The 21,428-nt window shown below is 42.5% G+C and overlaps 1 protein-coding gene across 1 annotated transcript; it reads right to left on the bottom strand.

Annotated features, from left to right (window-relative positions):
• Positions 1-926: 926 nt before the first annotated feature.
• brwd3 (bromodomain and WD repeat domain containing 3) lies at positions 927-20,015 on the bottom strand. The gene is made up of 40 exons (XM_006802113.3): positions 19,809-20,015; positions 19,575-19,633; positions 19,442-19,471; positions 19,196-19,255; positions 18,184-18,334; positions 17,532-17,630; positions 17,226-17,386; positions 16,819-17,040; positions 16,483-16,583; positions 16,313-16,383; positions 15,503-15,603; positions 15,357-15,397; positions 15,162-15,266; positions 14,928-15,078; positions 14,701-14,835; positions 14,487-14,615; positions 14,081-14,306; positions 13,860-14,000; positions 12,055-12,235; positions 11,833-11,926; positions 11,581-11,751; positions 11,362-11,438; positions 11,085-11,280; positions 10,866-10,976; positions 10,673-10,780; positions 10,189-10,313; positions 10,018-10,100; positions 9,814-9,925; positions 9,602-9,663; positions 8,681-8,836; positions 8,459-8,579; positions 8,237-8,362; positions 8,057-8,126; positions 7,609-7,659; positions 7,380-7,523; positions 7,060-7,212; positions 6,780-6,949; positions 6,409-6,497; positions 3,470-3,604; positions 927-3,367 (listed from the first exon to the last, which is right to left on the bottom strand). Exons 1-40 carry the CDS (start codon positions 19,840-19,842, stop codon positions 2,517-2,519), a joined length of 5,403 nt encoding a protein of 1,800 aa, XP_006802176.2. The 5' UTR covers positions 19,843-20,015; the 3' UTR covers positions 927-2,516.
• Between the last annotated feature and the right edge of the window lie 1,413 nt (positions 20,016-21,428).

Raw genomic sequence — 21,428 nt, 5'->3', positions numbered from 1 at the left:
CAGCTCAACCTTGTTTGTTCCTTGTCTGACTCACCCCAGCTTTCAGTGCATTAATGCAGTTAGGCAGTTGCAAATGGTACAGTGAGGTTTATGACTGCCTACCATCACAGTCAGCAGCCCCAGTGTTCAGAAACTCTCGAATCTCTGCCTTCGGTGGCTGTTTACGACCCATTACTAAGACAACTGATGACTCAGTCCCTGTGTTGGGCGAGTAGTCCTTCAAGCTTATGCAGGCTTAGCGTGGACAGATATCAGACATGGAAAATTTTCTAAAAGAAAAAAAAGGGGGGACAAAATTCTAAGAGAAGTTCATTTTCTTTTTTATTAAAAAAAAAACAAAACACAATTAAAACATTATAAAAAACACATTAAGCTTATTCAACCTATGGGAGAACGTTGTCATTGTTGACTAATCTGATGCTTTGAGGCAAGACTAAGCGTCATCTACTGTATGAAAATACTGTATCAAAATAAGAATAGTCTTCCCACACTGAGCCAGGAATTCCAAGACACCAGTTAATGCTGCTGCTCAGCACACCTGATTTTAGACGCCGATTTGTGTTTCGTCTCTCAGAATCTGTCACTAACTGAGCTTTACAATAACTTCGGAGGCCTGCCTCTCTCCTCAGTGACACACGGAGGGGTGAGAAGGTGTGTCTGAATCATAGCATCCAGTGTTGATATGAGAATGTAGGTCATGTAGGGGGTGGGGGGTGGGACAGTGATTGTATAGAGTGATGGAGAAAGCCATCATGTGTGCAGTTGATCTACTATCAAAGTTCGAAACCCATCAGGCTACAAAGAGAAGAAACGGTGATCCAAGGATGACACTTCTGCTGTTAACCAGAAGAAAGCGCAATCAGATGAGACCTTCAGTTTAATCATGCACAGGTTGAAAAAGATTTCTACTTATATTTATATAAAACTAAAAAAAAAAAAAAGGGGGGGGGGGGGGAGGCTGAATCGAAAGTGCCGTCGGCACAGTTCAAACATTCTTACACAAAAATGAGGTTTCATCTTATTTCTCTAATATCTTTATTACTCAGCTGCCACATGGAGGAGATAAATGTGCAAATATTTCCTTTTTCCTCATCACTAATAAAGTATGAAATAGATAAAGTAACCCGAGTATAATGCAATGGAAAAATAAATATTTCTGTGGAAGAGAGCTGGCCAGGGGATTCCTTTGCTTTTGCACAGGCTGGGTAGAGAAGGAGCTGCGGAAATAACCATGAATATTTGCAGGTCTGATCACTCAGAGTACAATAGCACTAAAAACAGTGGCTTTGTTACCCCCGAAAGAAAGAATACACCACTTTTACCCTTTAAAAACAGCACCCAACTCTATCTAAATAACAGTGCTGAAGAGAAGACCCAAGCGAGAAGAAGCTGGGGAAAGACATTTCCTTTCACATTCACAGACCAAGGACATTGAAAGGAATAATATTACTATGGTAATCTATTCTCCGTCTGCTCCCAGGGCGTCAAATACTGCTGTTGTGTCAAAACCACCAGTGTCTCAAAGAAATGCAAAGAGGTGGAGACAGTGTAGTGATGGGTTATGGAAACCAGTCTACCACTCAAATACAAAACAGTTTGGGTCTTATGGACCGCTTGGAGTCGCATTTAAACACAGCAGGTAAACTTTTCTTCTTCAACAAGCAGGTGTAAACAACAATCTTTTTCCTAACCAAGCAGTTTTTGGTGTTCAAATCTCACCAGCAAGTAAAAATTGAAATACAATGAAGCACCCAAATGTGACATAACCCCATCTCAAGACAACATCTGTACAAAGCCAAGAACAACAGCAGTATTTTATGCCCTGGGGTAAGAGCGTGTTGCCATTTTATTTTACCCACTTCTTCCTAATATTGCTAGTCCTCAGTTGAGGAGAGCACAATCAGATGGAAGTTTGTGCTGCAAACGAGAAAGGTTGACATCAGATACCTTAAGTGATTCTGCACCTGTGGCTGTGACCACTACCACAGCAGTTTTGTTGATTTACTCAGTGAAAAAGAAATAAAATTAAACAAAACAAAACTACAGATATCTATACGAGCACCATTTTTTTTGGCATCTCCACATCCTTCTTTGGTGACCAGGAGCAAGAAAGGTTGCTGGAAGGAAGAAGGGGACTTTATATAGTGTTTAAAGTTCTGGACATGAAACCACAGGATGAGGAGGAAGAAGACCAGAGCCGTGTCGTAAGGGCTCTTCCAGAGAAGCAGTAAGGCCGAGGTGAGTTAATCCAGTTGGAGAGGGTCCGTGTTGAACAGAAGCTCTGTTGACCAGGGAAGAAAAAAAAAAATCCGTGGCAACATTTTATGAGCACCGGCTATCAGTTTGAGTCATAATCAGTCTTTAGATAAAAAGAGAAATCATATTTATATATTATATATACACACACACACACAAATTTGTATAAAAAGAAAACGAATAATCCCTGATGTGTTACTCATGTTTTACCGTTCTTTCATTGAGGTTTGGAAAAAAGGGGATGGGTGAGGGGCGACGTGTCAGTGACTCCAGCCCATAAGGTGGCTGACACGGGCTTTCTCAGTCATACGGCGTACTCGTCCTGAGCGGGACATGCCCAGGTTTAGAGGGTCGTCTTTCGACCCATGGCCATCATCCTCCGAGTCGTCTCCGTATCGAACTGTCCTGCGGCCCTGGTTTCGTGTGTTGACCCGCCGAGACTTACATTGGCTGCCTCTCTGGCTGCTAGCTGCTGCTGGAGCTGCTGCTGCTCGTGTCTGCACCTCAGAGTTGTTATCATCCTCGTCCTCTGGCTCCTCCTCTTCCTCTTCTTCCTCCTCCTCCTCTTCTTCTTCCTCCTCCTCCTCCTCCTCCTCCTCTTCTTCCTCCTCATGTTTTAAATCCACCTGTTGCTGCTGCTCCTTCTCTTCCTCCTCCTCCTCCTCTTCTTCTTCTTCCTCATCCTCCTCTGCCTCTTCCTCCTCCTCCTCTTCCTCCTCCTCATCATCCTCCTGCTCCTCTACCTCAAGCTGCAGTCGTGCTCGTTTAGGTCCCTGTGCCTCTGTGTCCTCTCCTCCTTTGTGTCTCCTCTTTCCTGAGGCTGCCACCTTACCCTTAGCTGAGAGGCGTACTGACAGGCAGGGGGCTTTGCTGTAGTCGTGATCTCCTCCTCCCTCCACGTACTTTTCCACCTCAGAGTCAGAGCTGTTGTCGCTGTCAGACGATGAGGAGGAGGAGGAGGATGAGGAGGAGGATGATGACGACGAGGTGGAGGACGACTCCAACGAGGAGCTGTTGGATCCTGACGCCTCCTCTTCATCGTCGGACTGCGACGTTTCTCGCAAGTGCCGCTGTCTGGAGCCGTTACTTAGGTGCAAGTTATTCTGGTGACCTGATGGAAAACAAGAGGGCGGCGGGTCATTTCTGCACCGTAACTTTGCAGAAACACTGAAAAGGGAAAACGTGCATGCTTTTTAGTTACTGCTCGCAATACCGGATTTCTTCACGGGAGTTGCTTGGCTGCGGGTCACCCGATGTGGTCCTTGATTTCTGCTCCTGACACTCGTCCCTGAAGTTGGGGAAGAAGGCTGGACGTCCTCTTCCTCTGCTACACTACCGCTTTGCTGAGCTAAAGAAAAAAAAAAAAGAAAGACACAATGCAATTATCCATCAGAAAAGCTGAGAGTACAGAAGCAACTAATCACATTAGAAGATAGGGCTGGGCTATATCATACCGTTCACAGTAATACCGGTGTAATTTTGGGCAACAATAGGAAAATGAAATATCACAATAGAATATGGGTAAAACGCGCATGCGCAGTGCTTATGTTTACATACGCACATGGCGGCGACGCAGAATGAGAAGAGCGAAAGGGGATCGTTGAATGAAACGATGAACCAGAATTGGTTTGTAAAAATGCTGCAACTTCAGTGGTGTGGAACTGGTTTAGCTTTCGTCCGTCAGATACACAACAAAGCACTATTTTTGGTAGAGCATGCCAGCAGACCGTTGTTATTACCATGTTGTTTGGAAAATACGGCACACTTAAAATCAATCCTTTGATTTTTCTGAAAATCGACAGTGCCCCTTATACCCCCGTGTGCCTTATGTATGAATTCTGGTTGTGTTTACTGACCTCGAAACGATTTTATGTGGTACACGGCGCTCGAAAATCTGTCAAATGTTTTAGTACGACTTTGCTAAGCTACGAACCCGCACCGCTTGATGGATTGTCGGAGCATTACGGCTGTCGTAGTTAGGCGCCCCGCGGAGTGATACGTACTGTGCTTCAACATAATATTACCGTATTGTGTGTGTATAACCTCTTTTTAAGTTTTGTGGATATTATACATGGTTATGCTGAGGATATGTCGGCCAATTTCCACTGGAAATGCCTTTTGGTTAAACTGTCAGCAAGGAATTTGCACTGTTACATTTTCATATAACTTTAATGCACATAAAAACAGCTGCTTGTTTAAGTGAAAATACATTGATTGGGTTTTTTGCACTAATAAAGTTGTGGAGTTGTAAAGCATTTTGTCTAATGTCAATTATATCGTCAGTTATATCGTTATCGCAAAATTTCAAATGTATATTGTGATAAATATTTTTGGTCATATCGCCCTGCTCTATTAGAAGATACTAGAAGCTTTTAGCAGGGGTGAATGTATGTAAGTCAGGTAACACCATCAAAAATAATGCAGAGAGCCTGAATGTCATTTGTTATATTCACCATTTTGTTGTTATGCTAACCTCGATATTAGCTAACTAACACTAAACAAAGTAGAGCCAAATGGACAAATTGAAATGTGACCTGTTTTATAAGTGGGAAAATATACTTTGTTTGCCATTCCTACCATTTCTCTTCAGTTTCTCTGAAAACTGATTTTTTTGTCTTTTGTTTGGTAGCGTTTTCATATTTTCCTTTTTTCATGTCCCCAAGCTTTCAAAACTCCTTGATTAACACGGATATTTCATTAATTCTTCTATCCTGGTTTATTTTCCATGATTTGCTGACCTGCTACAGATTTAGTGACGATATAAATAGATAAATACTGGCTTGTAGCATGTTCCTAAAACTAAAAGCCAAGTTTACACAAAACCTTAGATTGATCAGTATCCACACAGCGTCACCACCACATGCTAAAGGTGGGAAAAGTTGCCTGCATCACTCAGACGGGAGATTTTATTGGCTGACTGACACCTCTAGGCTTGCATGGCCATGCTGAGTACGGCTTTCCCCTTACAGTTGATGTTTGCTGGACAAAGATTTGGGGCAGAACCACTCACTGTTTGTTTGCAGTTTGTTCGATAAACTAAATTTTCCAGACATTTCTAAAAGACGGGATTCTCAATATGCACCTTTGGTCAGCTTTTCTTGCGCTGTGTAGCGTGTTACCTCTGTTGAGATGTGCCTGTATTAATCGTTACAGTTTTATGATGCAGAATTTGATTTAAAATGACAATTTTTAACTCTCTTAATTGGGGGAAACAAACATTCTAGCAGAAACGGAAATTGTTTTTAGAATAGCATAACTAACAGCAAACAGTCACCACTTCCAACAACAGTAAAAAGTGATGCAGGATAAAGAAAAGAGGGCAGAATCTGCTGTTTGGAGCATTTTTGGCCTTGGGGGAAAAAAGAAGAAAAAAAAGGAGAGAATTGCTTTTTGCGTCACATCAACTTTTGCTTAATGCGTTACTCAAGACTAACTGACGTCTTTCCAAATGAATAATTTGTGCCACAAAGTTTGGAAGGAAAAGTGCAAACAGAGTTTGTTTCAAAGCTGCACTTCCCAGCTCTGCTGCAGGAAGCATCAACAGTAAGAAGCCTTATATTGACTTCAGCGTCATTACGTGTGACCTCAGAGTGGAACAGGCAGCTCCTTGTTCCACACATGCCAGTTTTGTTGAAAGATTATGTTTTGTTTCAGTTGTGTAATTTTTTAGTTTATCAAGACATTTATGTTTCTACATCCTATCCAGTCCTGAAGAACGAGTCACTGTAAAGCTATGTGAAGACACAATTATGAAAAAAATGTGTGTTATTATAATTATTAGTTTTTAAAGGTGATGTGTCATGAAAGGCTTCTAAAATACTGGTATATAAATGTTCAGTCATACTGCCCCTGCTACTATATAATAAGTTGTTTATTGACACTTTTAATGAGCCATCTGTACGTACTGTAAAAGCTGAAAAAAAGAAAAATGACACTGATGTTACGCTTTGATTCACAGGAAACAAACATCTGTTAAGTTTTGATACAAACAACCTCTGCAGCTTTTCATTGGATTAAAACCAAACTGAGGTCATTCTGGTTTTTGAAGAGTAAGAGCTATTACTTTAACCAACTCTAAGAGTAGCTCACTGCATGAGTCTACGCAGCAGAAGGATCTCAGGAGCACAGAAAGCCACAACAGTGGAGACGTACCTTTATGTGATCTCTGAGAACGATTCTTTGTTGAGGTCTGGGATTTTTTTTGCTTTGATGCCTTCCCTGACTTGTGCTTTCCTTTTGAGCTGGGCAGGAGAGGGGAACAAGAAAGAAGCAACAGTTCAGAATTATTGTTAACAACACAATAATAAATATAAACAACGACAGGCTGCCTGCAACTTTAAGCAGTTTCTGGAATCGTTTTTCCAACCACGACACCTTGAAATGATATTAAAGAGAAAACATTTCTTTATTTCAGTACGGCACTTCTGAGATGCTTTCAGAAGCTGCAGACACTTTGATGGGCCCGAGTGAAAAATATAATCTGATAACACGGTGCGTCTAGGTTTGTGAATGTGGCCGTGTACCTGTGGGATGGACTATTAGGTGGCGAGCTGCCTCCGTTGTGCAATCTGTTCCTGTAAGTGAGATGTTGACGAGCCCGCCGTTCGTTCTGAATGGCAGACTTGTAGTCAGAAATGATGGAGATGATGTGTTTTTCAAAGAAGGCCGACAAGCTGAGGGTCATGGTATAGATCTAGAAATAAAAGAACGTGATAAGTAAACGCTAAACCAAAGCTTTCTCAGACTGCACCTATAACAACAGCATTTTTTACAGAATGTTTTATTTCTCAGTGAGCTACTCACCTGTGACTTCTTGTTCGGAGTGTATGCTTTAGAGTTGCTGAAAATGAGGCGGATGTCTTTGGCAAACTCCATCGGATTTTCATAATTTCCTACTGCCAGTGTCTCTGACACTGTACCCAGATCCATGGGAGTGTCAATGATGTCTCGATAGTCCTGAACGAAAAAAAGAGAGCAGAAACACTGAAGAACACAGTGATTCACCTGAATGCAACTTCTAGTTTTACACTTGCAGCATGCACTGCAAATGATACTTTAAGCTGTAAAAAGTGTCTGGCATGTGTGGTTTTATTTCAAATGGAGGTTTATGCTGATTGTTTTACCGGATATTCAAAGAGATCCACAGGCTGCCTGAAAGGTTCAGAATTCGTGGAAGCTGTCATTCGACGCAACAGCTCTCGACATTGACCTCGCCAGGCTTTCGGATCCAGAACCACACCACGCTTCTTAGAATTTGCAGTGCCTCCCTGGCAGAGACAAAATGAAAGTCACTGACACTGGGACAACAGCTGGGAGGTTAAAAATCCTGCCAAATATCAACTGCTGCCTTACCCGGTGTCCTGTAGATGTTCCTGGAGTGTCTGAATCTACGTCCAAGTCAAACTGCCAAAAAAAAAAGAAAAAAGAAAAAAAAAAAAACCCCACATAAAAATCCATGTTTCCATTTGCTTTTTGGGACATGTGAATGTGATACAGTGATCTCCAGCTGGGATAGCCTATGTTTCCTTTTCATTTCCAAACCAAGCAAGAGACAAAGGCAACGTCTACATCAGGTCATTAATGGATTACAGGATAACAAATACAGTTGGCTTCCTAAGCTAATCTCTAGCGCAATGGTTCAAATCACATCCTAAAATAAAGTAAGTAATTTTGTAGGAAACATGAAACGTTAAAGAGCTCATTTTCTTTTCTACTGACTTTTTCAGTGATCTGCAGGAATCCTATAGTCAGTCTAATAATACAAACCACACAAACGCAGAAACACTTGTGCAACACCCACCTCAGCTTCACTGCTGACTTCAGACTTCAGTTTACGATACAGATCCAAGACGTCGATGCAACTTTGGTCCCTGAATGAGGCAGCGGGATCAAGGCATCAGAAATGTCTGTTTTCATCATGGTCACTCCACTGTTAAAGCATCGGTGAATTTAACACAGCAGAAACTCTGTCAAGTCTTACCCGATATAGTGAAGGAGAACATCAGTCACCACCTTGGCGGCTGCTACAATGGGGCTTTGAGGTTCATTGAAAGTGCGGGCATTGTGTTCGATGTAACGCACCTCCCACATTAATGCAGAGATCCGCCTGGAGCAGAGGAACGCATCAGTGGTTGAAACTCAGACGTTAACACACCAGGACTTTGAACTCACAGAGAAGGTTTATGAGTGCATGATGCTTCACCTGTAAAAGCGATTCTCCAGACGTGTGCGGATGGAGCTGAGGTCAGTGGGGTAAGCCACTACGGTGCAGTACAGAGGGTAGTCCTGCAAATTTACCGGTAATGCGAACGCCTTTGCTACATCTGGGGAACAAACAAATAAAATCAAACCTAGCAAAGGTCAGGAAAACAAGGTCAGATTGTACTTTACCGCAAAGCTTCATCAACCCTTTTGGGAGGCATACCCAGTGTCAGAAGCTGATCGATGCCATGAATGACTCGCTCACATTCTTCATCTCGTGTATGAGCCCCCCATTCACCTTCCTGAGGCTCATAGAGTAGAGCTTTCAGCTCCTCTTCTGCCACCTCCACACCATCACCAACCTGCTCTGGCAAAGCAGCTGATGGAGCCACAAAAGTGTTAGGACATTAAACAGCAGTTAGTAACCAAGAAAAAAAAAGAGAGAAGTAAAATACTTTTTTTTTGGTAGTTAAAAGTTACACTGCCGGCTATAAAGAATTCTCTGGGTTAAAATTAATGGAATAGAATTCAATAAAAACACAAACAGTGTTACAGTGACAAGAGATTTTGTTACCATTTTGCTACTGAGAGAAAATGGGATAATAAATCTGTGCTGACCGAGAAGAAATACAAGCAATGTAAAATTTTCCATTTATACGAGCCTGTCATTCAGAATGAACTACTTGATGTCAGTATGATGCTATTTGAAAAGGACTTTGGAGAGGTTTCAAATTTTCAGGTACGGTCTAGATCGCTACCTGTTAAAACTGCCATGGCTCCTAATTAACAAACTACAGAAAACAAATGACTGCAGGAAACAATATGTAAAGAGTGTAGGTGGGTGCTGGCATTATTTATATGCAACTCAACAGAACAGTGTGTGTATAATGTCACCCTGTCATTTCTATGGTTATTCCAATAAGGACACGGAAATGAAGGGCAGACGATGTTTTTGTTGTGGGTTTCTACCCCGCTGTTAGATGAATGAGATCTAATGTGTTTATTTTCAATAGAAATGCCATAATGTGCAGTATTTCACTTTTATTGGGTACGATTATGTTTGACATTTTTCTGCGTCTTTTATCTTCTGTAACAGAGCGCCATATTTCAAAATAATACACACATTTCAATAAATATTACCGACCTTCCTCAGGAATAGGCTCCATATCCCAGGGACTCATCTTCTCCCGCTCACCGTTATCCCATCTGATGAAACAAATGTGATAATATGCCACTAGATCATGCTGCGTATGAGATTAGAGATGCTTATCTGATTTTACTGTGGAGAAGGTGACATGAAGCCAGCAAAAAATAAATTAAAAAATTACAGCGAGCTCTGCTCACACACAGACGTACTTTACTGCGTAGCACTGAAACAGGCTGTCGGGATACTCTGGCTGCAGGGGCTCTTGATCCTCCACAGAGCCGAACCACCAGGCGTCGTCAATGATGCTGCGGAACCTCATGCCTGAACAGAGGATCAAACTAAGGTGACGGACAGTCCTTACAATTTTACGTGAGCAGTAAATACAGGAAGGAGACTGCTGGGGAGTGACTAACCAGGTTGCCAGTTGTGCTCTTTAGCCTCGTTGTAAAACTGCTGCAGTACCAGAAAATCAATGACATCAGGCATGTCATGATACCTGGGGAGTGTGGGAATGAAAAAGTGGTCAAATACATGTGGTCACAGTCATTTATTACATTGAATATACAAGTATTGCTCATGCTCACTTTAAGGAGAAAGACTCATTGGTCATTTTCCCTGAGACTGGGTCCAAGAACGCCACTTTTAGGCAGCAGAGGGTAGGAGGTCCCACTTCATACTTAATTCCAACCACTTTCACAGATTCCTGATCCTGAGGCGGAAGAAGAGAAAAGGAGGTCAATGCAGCTGTACAAACGCCTATAAGGAAGGATTACTGTGGCATTCTGTATATTGTGTTTTAAGAGATTCAAGTTGTTTTCATTTACAAAAACAGCAGCAGATTGTGGTGAACTAGTGGGGTTGAAGGGGGACTCAGCAGAGCGCTTAGAGGTTTGCTAATTTTTGCTCAGGTCTAAGAGCAGTGCAAAGTGAGTGAGACCACCAGGTTACCGCTTTCAGGTGGTTACAAAAATTGGCTGCCGTTTTCAGACTCTCCAAACAGCTTGGGCACTAATGGAGCACGCCGGCGCCGATACACAGCACTTGCTATTATATAAAACTGTGCCTCACCCTGAGGTTGAGTCTGTTCCACGGCTGCTTCTGAGGGTTGATGCTGTAAGCCTTAGCTCTGCGAACAGCCCGGACGTAAGCCTGATGGCCCTGTTTGAAGTAGATGAGCTGGAGGAGGACAAGAGAATCATGATTTTAAAAAGTGTGATGTAACATGTATTTCCTGTTTAATATTAGGAGCGTCAGTCCTTACTTCATCTCCCATTTGTGGAACAAAAGGAGAGCGGCGGGGGACAGTCTCCATAATCCAAGATGGCGGCAGCCACTCTTCCGCATCAAGTCCACCCAGAGAGGATGTGGGTTTCTGAGTGTATATGATTTACTACATGTTAAAGTACATACTCGTGCCATGTTGTGTGACAACTAGCAAAATGTGCTTTTACTGTGAATACTGCAGCTGCAGGTGGCTCACTTGTTTGGTCTCCTTGGACTTCTTCTTCCTCTTCTCTTTTTCCCTCGTCCTTGCCTCCTTGGCTTCGTTATCTCCTTCTTCTTCCTCAGAGCTGCTGTAATCTGGAGGCTGTACAGGTCTCCTGGTAGGTCGCTTTGGCGGCTGCAAATTGATCCCAGCATCCGCTGTCCAATCAGAATATTCACTGGAGGAATCGCTGAGAATCAAAGTGGGGTATCGTCAGGCAGGTGATCGGACTATATTTTGAAAATTCTCCTTGATCAGTGTGTTTATTTACCTGGAGCTGCTTTCACTCTGCCACCGAGCATCACCATCTGAAGATGCATCGGTATGCTCCGCCTGTTCTTCTGCCTGCTAACAAAAATACATCCAAAACCTTCAGTATAACATGAATGACTGCTAACAGTTAGCACTTGTTTCTGATTTTATTCCTGTTTACTAAGTGACCTTATAGCACGGTAACTTTACAAATCAAGCAGAACAAGGTGAATCATACTTCTCCATCACTCTCCGAGTCCATCTGGCTGTTAGAGGTACGTCGGTTGCTGGGATTTCTACGCCTGGTTCCAGGACGCCGGATTTGAGCTGACCGGGTTTGATAGGCATGGCGCTTATTAGTTTTCTTCGTGGGCCGCAGGGAGCGCAGGCGTGAAGACAAGAGATCGCTCTATGAAACCCAAAATATCAGGAATGAATTAGCACATGTGCGATTTCTGATGTAACAATAGTGACGCAGAAAATAGCGTACCTTAGGTGCACAGGTTACTGGTTTCTTCTTCCTCTCAGCGTTGTATAGAGAACATTCAATGTCACCTTTGGCTTGTCTGCACTCCTCTGAAACTCTTAAAAATAAATTTAAAAAAGCATTATGAATTTAAAATTCCTATAAAAAAAAGATCTCCTTGCTTTAAAATCAAATCTTTCTATGCAATCCCCTTAAAACTAATCTAATTCCCTTCATCCTCCTCACCTGAATATCCCCTGCAGCACTTCATTGACCACCACTCTGCGGCTCCAGGCCAGCAGGTCCCTCTCGGTGGCCACCTGACTGGGAAGGGCGTTATGCTGCATTTGCCACACCCCATCCACCTGCCCACTTCTGCGAGGTGCAACAACTGGAGAGGAGGGCACCGCCTCTGCGCCTTCACCAGCTGAAAACAAGATTATATATTTTTTTCTTTTAAATATAATTACAGGTTACTTTGGACAAACTCCACTTTTGGAAAAACTTGACAAGAAATTTTTATGTTCAGAGTTTTGCAAAAACAGTAGAATTTCACAAGTATAACCTCAGCCACTGAGAAAGAGCCAAAAATGTTTTCTTCGATTTAATTTAAGTGTATTTATATAGCACCAAATAAAACGAAGCGTCGCCTCAAAGCGCTTTATATTGTACGGTAAAGCCTAGTGGTGCAAGGGATCAAAAATCTCACGATTCAGATCGGATCACGGTTTTAAGTCACGGATTGGATCAATTTTCGGATTAGCAAAAATAGGAAAAAAAAAAGACAAAAATTCAACTCACCATTTACTTATTTAAGTATTTTTAGCCTATTAAAAAACATTCAACTGAAGACTCATTCCACGCACTTATATAAAAACAAATTAAGGTGCAATATGGACATTATGGACCATGCTGGGCATCCTCTGCATCCTCTGCACACGGCCATAAACAACGAGAGGAGTCTGTTCAGTGTCCCACACGCCATCAAACTGTTTAACTCCTCGCTGGAGGGGAAGCGGGGACAAAGGAGGGGGGAACAAGTAAGCTGTAGTGCCTTTTCACTGTGCAATAGTTTTTGTTCATATCCAACGGTGTAATAGACTCACAATACTTGAAATGTGCCGTTCCCTTGTATTCTTATTCCTATTTATTCTATTTATCCCTTTTGTATTCTCTGTATTTATATATGTGTATATATGGTATATTTCTGCTCACATTCTGCAACTTCTGTCGGTGCTGTGCTACTGGAAACTGAATTTCCCGGAGGAACCCATCCGAGGGAAAAATAAAGTGTCATCTAATCTAATGTAATCTATAGGGCAGTACAGGGCTTTGTATCTACCACTCTGCTGTGATATAACGAGCAGTCACGTGGCTTTCCGTTGCCCTGGAGGTCCACCCATTTGTAGTTAGAGCAACAGAAGATGCCTGGGACAGTTCAGCCATAACTTTAAACTTTTCATGCTCATACATGCTTGGAACGATCTTGTCACACTGAAGTGGACGCGCAACGAGATATCATAGCGTGGCTCAAGCACGTTCATTAAACCCCTTGTTTTGCACAACGGAATACGGCCTCCCGTCTGCAGCTAAACACCCCAGTAGCTTTTGTAATATCTTTAGCCCGGTCGGATTGGGCAGCAAAGGGCTGCTTAAATACCGCAAACTCCTCTGCTCCGCCACTTGGACCGCTAGCGCTGGCCATAACTACCGCTTGACAGACTGACCACGCGCACCATACACATACAAATCTTCGGATCACGTGCGTACCGAACCGTGGAGTGGGATCGGTTAGGATTTCGGATCAACCGTGATCCGTTGCACCACTAGTAAAGCACCTGCAATATGGGAGAGAAACCCCCCAAAAATCAGGCGACCACTTGGCAAACAGTGGGAAAATAAAAACTCCCTTTTAACAGGAAGAAACCTTCAGCAGAAGGGAGGGTCTACCGTGGCTGGTTCTGGGAGAGGGGTGGGACACAGGACAAAAGACACTTAAAGTTTTGGGAAAAACTTCGATCATTTTGAGTAAAAAAAAAAAACAAACACACCTTCTTCCCCTTCTGCCTCCCGCTCTGCATTCTGACGCTCATCTTGTTCATTCTGCAGCTGTCTGATGAGATTGTCCAACGGGCTTTCTCCATTTTCTGCCGTTTGCTGGCCAAGAACCTGCTCAACCAACTCTCCATCATCTAAGTAAAGCAAGGAGAAATCAAGCATCAAATACCATCTGTCACTTCTTCTGAATTTTCACCTGTGAATCTGTGCTTACTGTTAGCCATGTATCCCATCTGAGGTATTAGCTGCTCTTCCTTGCAGTTCTCCCGTCCAGGCACCAGGCGCTGGTAGTGAGGAGGATGAGGATTCCCGTCGACATCCACAAGGAAGGGTGGAGGCATGAGGTGTGGCGCCTGTTGCGTCTGCTCATCCAGGACGTAGTTATTAGAGTCACGGATAAGAGGACGATAGTCCGTGTGGAAGAACATCTGGTCGGGAATCTGGAGGGGAACAAGAACAGCGCGCCGCCACAGGGTGACACCGATTCTTATGATTAAAGAACAAAATGTGTAATCACAAATCCACTGTGCTGTCCAAATATTTATTCTAAATGTTCCTTTAAAAGTGAGGAAATGATAGGGGTGATTGTTTTGGGCAAACAAGACTCAGCTAGCAGTTACCTTTTCATATGGTCTGCTGCAGCCAAAACCAAAGATGAGCAAATGGCCGTGTGAGTCAGTGCAGGCAAAATGCTGCCCATCTGCTGAGAACTTGCAGTCAAAAATAGCACCGTGGCCTTGGCCCTCAATCTGCAAACAAACATTTAAAATTGAACTTAAAGCTGGTGAAAAACAAAGCATTGCTGGTAGGTGATGCTCGCTGAGGATCGGTTACCATGTTGAAGAAATTGCGGATCTTGACTCCTTTGGTTAGGTCCCAGATGTAAATGTTGCCATCGTGGCCGGCAGATAACATGATGCGGGAGTCAAATGGATGAGCCTCCAGCACAAACACCTCGTCGTCATGACCCTTGAACAGAGAGACAGCACAGACAATCAAGTAGGCCAATTTGCCATTTTACACCGAATGAGCTGCAGATAATGTCGGCTTCAGCTACTCACAGACAAAATGTGCAGCAGCTGTCCTGTGGATGTGCTCCATACTTTGAGCAGGTAGTTTGACACCGCTGTGATTACGGTGCTGTCAGTGCGGTCCCAGGCAACCATAGTCACCACCAGCTTAGCTTTGTCGTCCCCTGTGGCGGCAGTGCTCCTAAAAAGAACATCCCATCGGACGTGAAATATGATAGCGGCAGAAGTGCCATCACTAAACACTACGAGTCTTCCCTCTCTTACCCTGGAAGCCTTGCAGCCATGTCTAAAGTGGTGCTCTTCCACTCCTGCTGCTGGTAATGCCAAATCTTCACTGTACCGTCGCGACTGCCGCTCACGAACCTTAGGCTGGACACACATACACAGTTATTCTTCACACACTTGTAAAACACACAAAAAATATTTGAAGTCCCTGCAGATTTGAGCAAGCACACTCACCTGTCACTGTTATTGCTGAACTGGACGACCACGACTTTATCCTAAAAGCACAAAAAGTAGGAAAGAATACAAGTTGTGTGAACGAAGCTTAAAAAACACAACAGAGCGGACCAAGCAGGATGTAGCGACTAGATGCTGTTTCTTACCGTGTGAGCATCCATCTCAGAAACCTTCATAGGAGACTCAGCACCAAGATAGTAGACCCTGATCATATGATCAGTGCCTCCAGTAGCCATGAACATGCCACCTATTAACAGAAGAACACATTCAGTCTACAACAATGACCCTCACAGTGTTCTGCCATACTGTATATTAGTTAACTTTTAACCATTTCAAATGATGAAATGCTTTTCATTTTGCAAACACACTACCCTATTTTTTTAAACTGCGGGCAGCATTTATTCCATCACTCAAATGAGATTCTCTTATATGCATCTGTGGAAGTTTGGCCTTCCACGGATAATCCAAATTGTCACTAGGTGTGAATGTGCGAATGAATGTGAGTGTGAATGGTTGTCTGTCCCTGTGTGTTAGCCCTGCGACAGACTGGCGACCTGTCCAGGGTGTACCCTGCCTCTCGCTCTATGACAGCTGGGATAGGCTCCAGCGCCCCCCGCGACCCTGAAAAGGATAAGCGGAAGCGAATGGATGGATGGATGGACTACCCTATTTTTTTAAACTGCGGGCAGCATTTATTCCATCACTCAAATGAGATTCTCTTATATGCATCTGTGGAAGTTTGGCCTTCCACGGATGCATGGATATTAAGTTAATATCTTAAAAGCAACAAAAGTTTACCTAAAATAGGAGATGGAATTGATTTTCAACAGGAGTCACAAAAGTAAAAATTAAAAAAAAATAAGTGCAGTTATTAACTGATCTGTGTTTGCTCTGCTAATCACAGCAGCTGAGATCATGTAACAACAAATTGTTGCCTGGCATGGAGATACACTTACCACTGCTGAAAGATGAAGTGGAGACTTGCACCCCGGGCCGTGAACGCTCCATAAACTTGACTGGCTGATCACTGAAAGAAAGGGAAAACAAAAAACAGAACCTGTGGTTATCTTAATGAAAACCACCAAGCAACCACTAAGCATGGCACATTAGACGCCTCAATACTTACTTAAATTTCATGGTGAGCGAGTGCCACTTCCAGAAACACACCATGCCGTCTGCACCAGTTGATGCCAGGTACCGAGTTGTTCCTCTGGCTGCTGGACAAAACTGGAGGAGGGAGAGAAGGAAAGTTGGTGTTGGTTAGTCACAGGGAAGGACTGTGCAGCATTTCACATAACAAGCCAGCAGCAGGCCCAGGTCAAGTGCTCAAGATAAGATGAAAGCATTAAGTAGATGAATTTGCTTTGAAACATTTAATTCCTGTATGATGTAGTCAAGTTTTTAGTTTTATTTGATACTTCAAATGTTGTAAAAGGGCTCTGCACTTTCTTTTAAGTATCACCTGTATGGATGTGATAGACGCAGCATGAGCCTGCAGCACAGTGATGGGCGCACAGGTGCGTAAGCACCACACTCTGATGACTTTGTCACAGCTGGCAGAAGCAATGAGGCTGTTCTCGTGGTTGACAGCCATGTCACAGATCTCTGCTGAGTGGCCGCGGAGTGTGGCCAGGAGCCGGCCATCATCTGTGGCCCAGATTTTTACCAGGCAATCATCAGAACCCTAAAAACCAATCCGACAGCGACACATTAATAAGACAGCTCCACTGGAAACCACCTTTGGCTGAAGCTCCATGTTGTGTTTTGGAAGAGATCAGTAGTTATCTTAGATCTGGCACGACAACTGGAAGAACAATCGCTAAAATAAAATAGACAGGGATGATGAAATAATAAGAAATTCTTACTCACCGTAAATATTCGACGACCGGTACGGTCAAAGGCCACACAGTAGACTGAAGAAAGGTGGCCAAGGATACGTTTGTGTATTTTCATGTGTTGGTAGGAGGAAGACGGCAGAACCTGGCCAAAACGACCTGTGCCTGTGGCCTGGCGAGCACCCATGATGGACACTTGATGTGAAACACATACGAATAATTAGTAGAAGCAACACACTGCCACTGACAACTTAATACCAGGGGTCTAAGTGCTTAGTGGAAATAAAAGGCATAAATGATATATTGTTGTAAAAATGTATTTAAAAAACAGTTTACACACCAACATTAGGAGAACTTCCATTGCTCACTGGAGGTTCTGGTGGACGTCCTCGGTGGAGTGCAGCGACAGCTGAGCCACTACATACCTTGTGGCTACAACCTATGTTAAAAACAGTGAGTTGAAGAATGAATGCCAAAAATACTGCACTATAGCCCCTTTACCATTAGTACCTACTCCGATCGACTCGCCTCAGATTGACTGGTTTTCCATTACAATCGAGTACCACCTCATGTGTGTAGTAGCTATTACAGGAACACAAAGGTAGACATCAAGGCAACAATATAGCTGCTACTCAATCTGTGGCTTTTCATCAGACTTGGGGACCACAGCATTGTTTTAGTTACCATTTCCCTCGTTGCCGGGTTTCAAAATTGGCGATTTAGATTTTCACAAACAAGACACTCTCATGACTCTTTGGGTGACGTCAATAACCTACCAATTGGTGGCATGCAGTCTGATGACGGCACACTTTAGTACCTGCCCAGATCGTTTGGAACCCTGGCCAGGTAGGTACTATTTTAGTAACTGGTACCAGGTACTAGGACCTAATGGAAAATCCTGAAAGCTGTGGTGAGTTGATCCGAGTAGGTACTAATGAAAAGCACAAAATAAATACATTTAAAAAATCATAGAAAAACAGAAATATGCTCACTTTTGCTGGTGCGAAGCAAGGACTGTCTTCCCAGCCCCAGAAGTGTCTGGACTCCAGGAACACTAGGTGGGATCTCCTTTTCTATAAGTGGGCCTATCCGCTGGCAAATCCTGAGCAAATAGTCTGCAGGAATGTGCTGGTTCAACACCACCTGCACACGTCAGTGATGGTAATTACATATTAATACAACAAATAACAAAACAACACAATAAAGTTAATTTAAATGACTCTAGACAATGGCATAATCCTGAAAAACCAACTGAACTGAATTGATCAGCTAACTGATCACTGAAGAAACTACTATTTTTTAATAACCAACAACAGAACATGGTGAAACAAAATGTTGTGCATGCTGGTTACCACCTCAAATGAGAAAAAACAAAACACGAGTCTCACTTCCTGTAATTTAAGTTGATTATAACATTAACTGACTCATTTTCAATACAGGCAAGAAAGATCCAATCCAAACAGCTCTGCAATCACACATAAGTAGCCTGCAACTGTTTCATTTTCCTCTTCCTGTTTATTGCTGCCTGATATTATAATGTGTACATGGTTTTGTCATGCAGATAGTTGAAAAACAATCAAGGGAACCGGGGGGGAGAGGTAGAGAAAGAGGAGGGAGAGAAAAGCTTGCAGCGAATCAGCGAATCAAAAGAGCTTCTTGCTATTCTTCCGGTTCGCTCGCCAACGCAACTGCGATATCATTGGCTCCAAAAGAAGACTGACACAGCGCTGGATCTAGTTCAGCCTATCACTATCGGCTCTTATCTTCATTCTCCGCCCACTAGCCCACACAATAGCATAGCCTGTATATAGTTATTTATCAACAGGCCTGCACTAATATGGATTCTTAAATAGGTTAAAATAAATACAAACATGCTGAAAACACACCGTTTTGGTTGGTTAAAATAATTAAAACGTTCACATCCATGGAAAGGTTATTGTCAACCGAAAGCGGAATAAAAAGATCCATATTATTAAAAAGTTATTAATGACTATTCACACTCACCCAATCTTGGAAGTTCCGTTTGTATTTCTTCCCGTCCCAACTCCATCGTTGCGGGACCAACTAAAGTTAAAAGAGACGATATCAGAGAGGACACAAAATTGCGAGGCTCGTCCCGGCAGGGAATCGCGCTCCTTTATCTAGCATCGATCAAAACTACTAAAAAGCTGGCCCCAAAAAGCGTCAAGATGGGCATCACTACGGAAACCGCACATGAGAATAAACTCAGAAAGGTTCAGCTGAACCTACCTCATACTCCTCCAGCTCCTCGATCAGGATCTAACAACACAGAGACACAGTTAGCTACGGATGCTAACAAACCTACTTATTTAGACGATTTTAACCAGTACGACTTGCTATTTTGTTCATCGTAGGTTATTACCTTTGCGGCTTTTTTACATGGTCCAGACAGCAGAAATCTGGCAATGAGGTAATAGAGTTCTGAAAAGAAAAACAGTAAATGAGCTTGGTACTAACTGATGTAGCTATTGAGCAGCGCTAGCGTTAGCCAGCTCCGGGCTGCGCTCGGTTAATTAGCTCGCTACCTGGCAAACAACTGGAAACAGCGTAAATGCAAAATATTTAGTCGTGAATTAAAGCAGCGGTCAGTACTCACCAGCTTCGATTTGTGAACACTGTTCTCTTGCCATCACTTGGTAAGACAGGCGACATTAAGACAAACTGATGTTTTAGCTCGCTGGTTAGCCGCCGGCTAGCTAAGAGTAGCTAGGTGTGTGTAGCTAAAACAGGCTAGTGAATGGCCTCCTCTCGCAAGTTGTTCCCATACTATCCGCTGCCTTGGATTAGTGCCCTCTAGTGAATCAACACAGTACCGGACGGAGGGCTTTCTTCAGAAAGAATGAATCCATGTTACAAATAAAACTCGTTCAAATTTCACAGATTTTACACAAAAATTGAATGTTAATACTTTTCAGTGGTAAGATAACATTTTTCAGGATTAATAGTTTTCAGTTTTTCAGTTTTAATATTTTAAAGGGTAAATGTATTCGCAAATGTATTTTGTTATTTTTATTTATTTATTTATTTTGGGGGAGGGGGCACCAATGCTATTTTGTGAATAAAAATATTTGTGGTTTTAAATATATTGTTGTCAGTCAATATACAGTTGCAATTGTTGGAGCAATCTCACTGATCTTAATATATTTGGGCATACAAAAAGTATTTCCAAATAAGTAAGTTTTCTATCAGTTCATTTTCTAGTAGGTACAAATCAGTGACTGTAGAAAACAGTTATTGATACAAATGCATTCGTCTTACAGTCTCTAGCATCTGGGTGTCATTGTGGAAGAATCATCCTTAACTTTAACAGTAACAAAGAAAATATGCAGCTTGTTAAATTGTGAAATAGTATAGCATTTATTTCCACCAGCTCACCTTTGCAAGGCTGAGTTCTAAAGAGTGGGCTTGAACATCATTGCCTTTGTGGAGACAATGTTAGAGAGGCAGGGTTGAGAGGGTTTGGGCATGTGCAGAGGAGGGATAGTGGATGCGTTGGGTAAAGCATGTTGAAGATGAAGCTGCCAGGCAGGAGGAAAAGAGAACAAGCATAGAGGAGATTCATGGATGTTTTTTGTTTAGGAAGGTTCCTAACTCAGTGAAGTGACTGGAATTATCTGCTAAACAGCCAATAAGAGCTGTTCTTAAAATGCTTAGGAAGGGAGCTCTAGAAATAGAAAGCAGACTGTATCATTTTTCAACAGGTAAATATAAGAAAAGAAGATGTATTTAATTTTACAGGCTTTTAGAGGTAAATTATTGTAATGCTGCAATCACAGGTTTATCCATTCAGTGTTTTCTATAGTTTATATATAAAAACCCAGCCATTTCACTTCAGTGATAACCAGAAACAGCTCAAAGCCAGCAAACTCTATAAAGGAAGTCCCAAGTGAGAATGAGTGATGGAGGCCTAATAAAAATATTACAAAAATAATAAGGCAATTACTAATAAAAATATTAATTTTTAATAAAATAATTATGTAATTCACAAATGGGAAGAATTGATGGATGATCAATTTTTTTTATATATATATATAAGGTGTAGATAGACGTCTCTGGGCACTGTGTGTGAGGTCCCAGGGGCTGAGACTCAGGTGGAGCTTTATCCATAGGAAAGCTGCATTGTTTTTAACAGCTTCACCAAATGAACCTGAAATCTGTGTTTAACAGAAGACCTGTAAGATGTGTAGAAAAACACCTAACATTATTTGATTGATCA

Source organism: Neolamprologus brichardi, chromosome 10, assembly GCF_056152115.1.
Source record: "Neolamprologus brichardi isolate AB-2024 chromosome 10, ASM5615211v1, whole genome shotgun sequence".
In the NCBI taxonomy this organism is placed as follows: domain Eukaryota; kingdom Metazoa; phylum Chordata; class Actinopteri; order Cichliformes; family Cichlidae; genus Neolamprologus; species Neolamprologus brichardi.
Note: the sequence above shows the minus strand (reverse complement) of the source record. Positions and strands in the feature narration are given on the sequence as shown.

What these genes read in the sequence shown, in the direction of transcription:
- brwd3 (XM_006802113.3), bottom strand. Translation starts at nt 19,842, where the DNA reads ATGGCAAGAGAACAGTGTTCACAAATCGAAGCTG. An exon ending in GTGTTCACAAATCGAAGCTG is followed by an intron (nt 19,634 to 19,808) that starts GTGAGTACTGAC and finishes TTTTCTTTTCAG; the next exon opens with AACTCTATTACCTCATTGCC. An exon ending in AATGAGTCTTTCTCCTTAAA is followed by an intron (nt 10,101 to 10,188) that starts GTGAGCATGAGC and finishes CACACTCCCCAG; the next exon opens with GTATCATGACATGCCTGATG.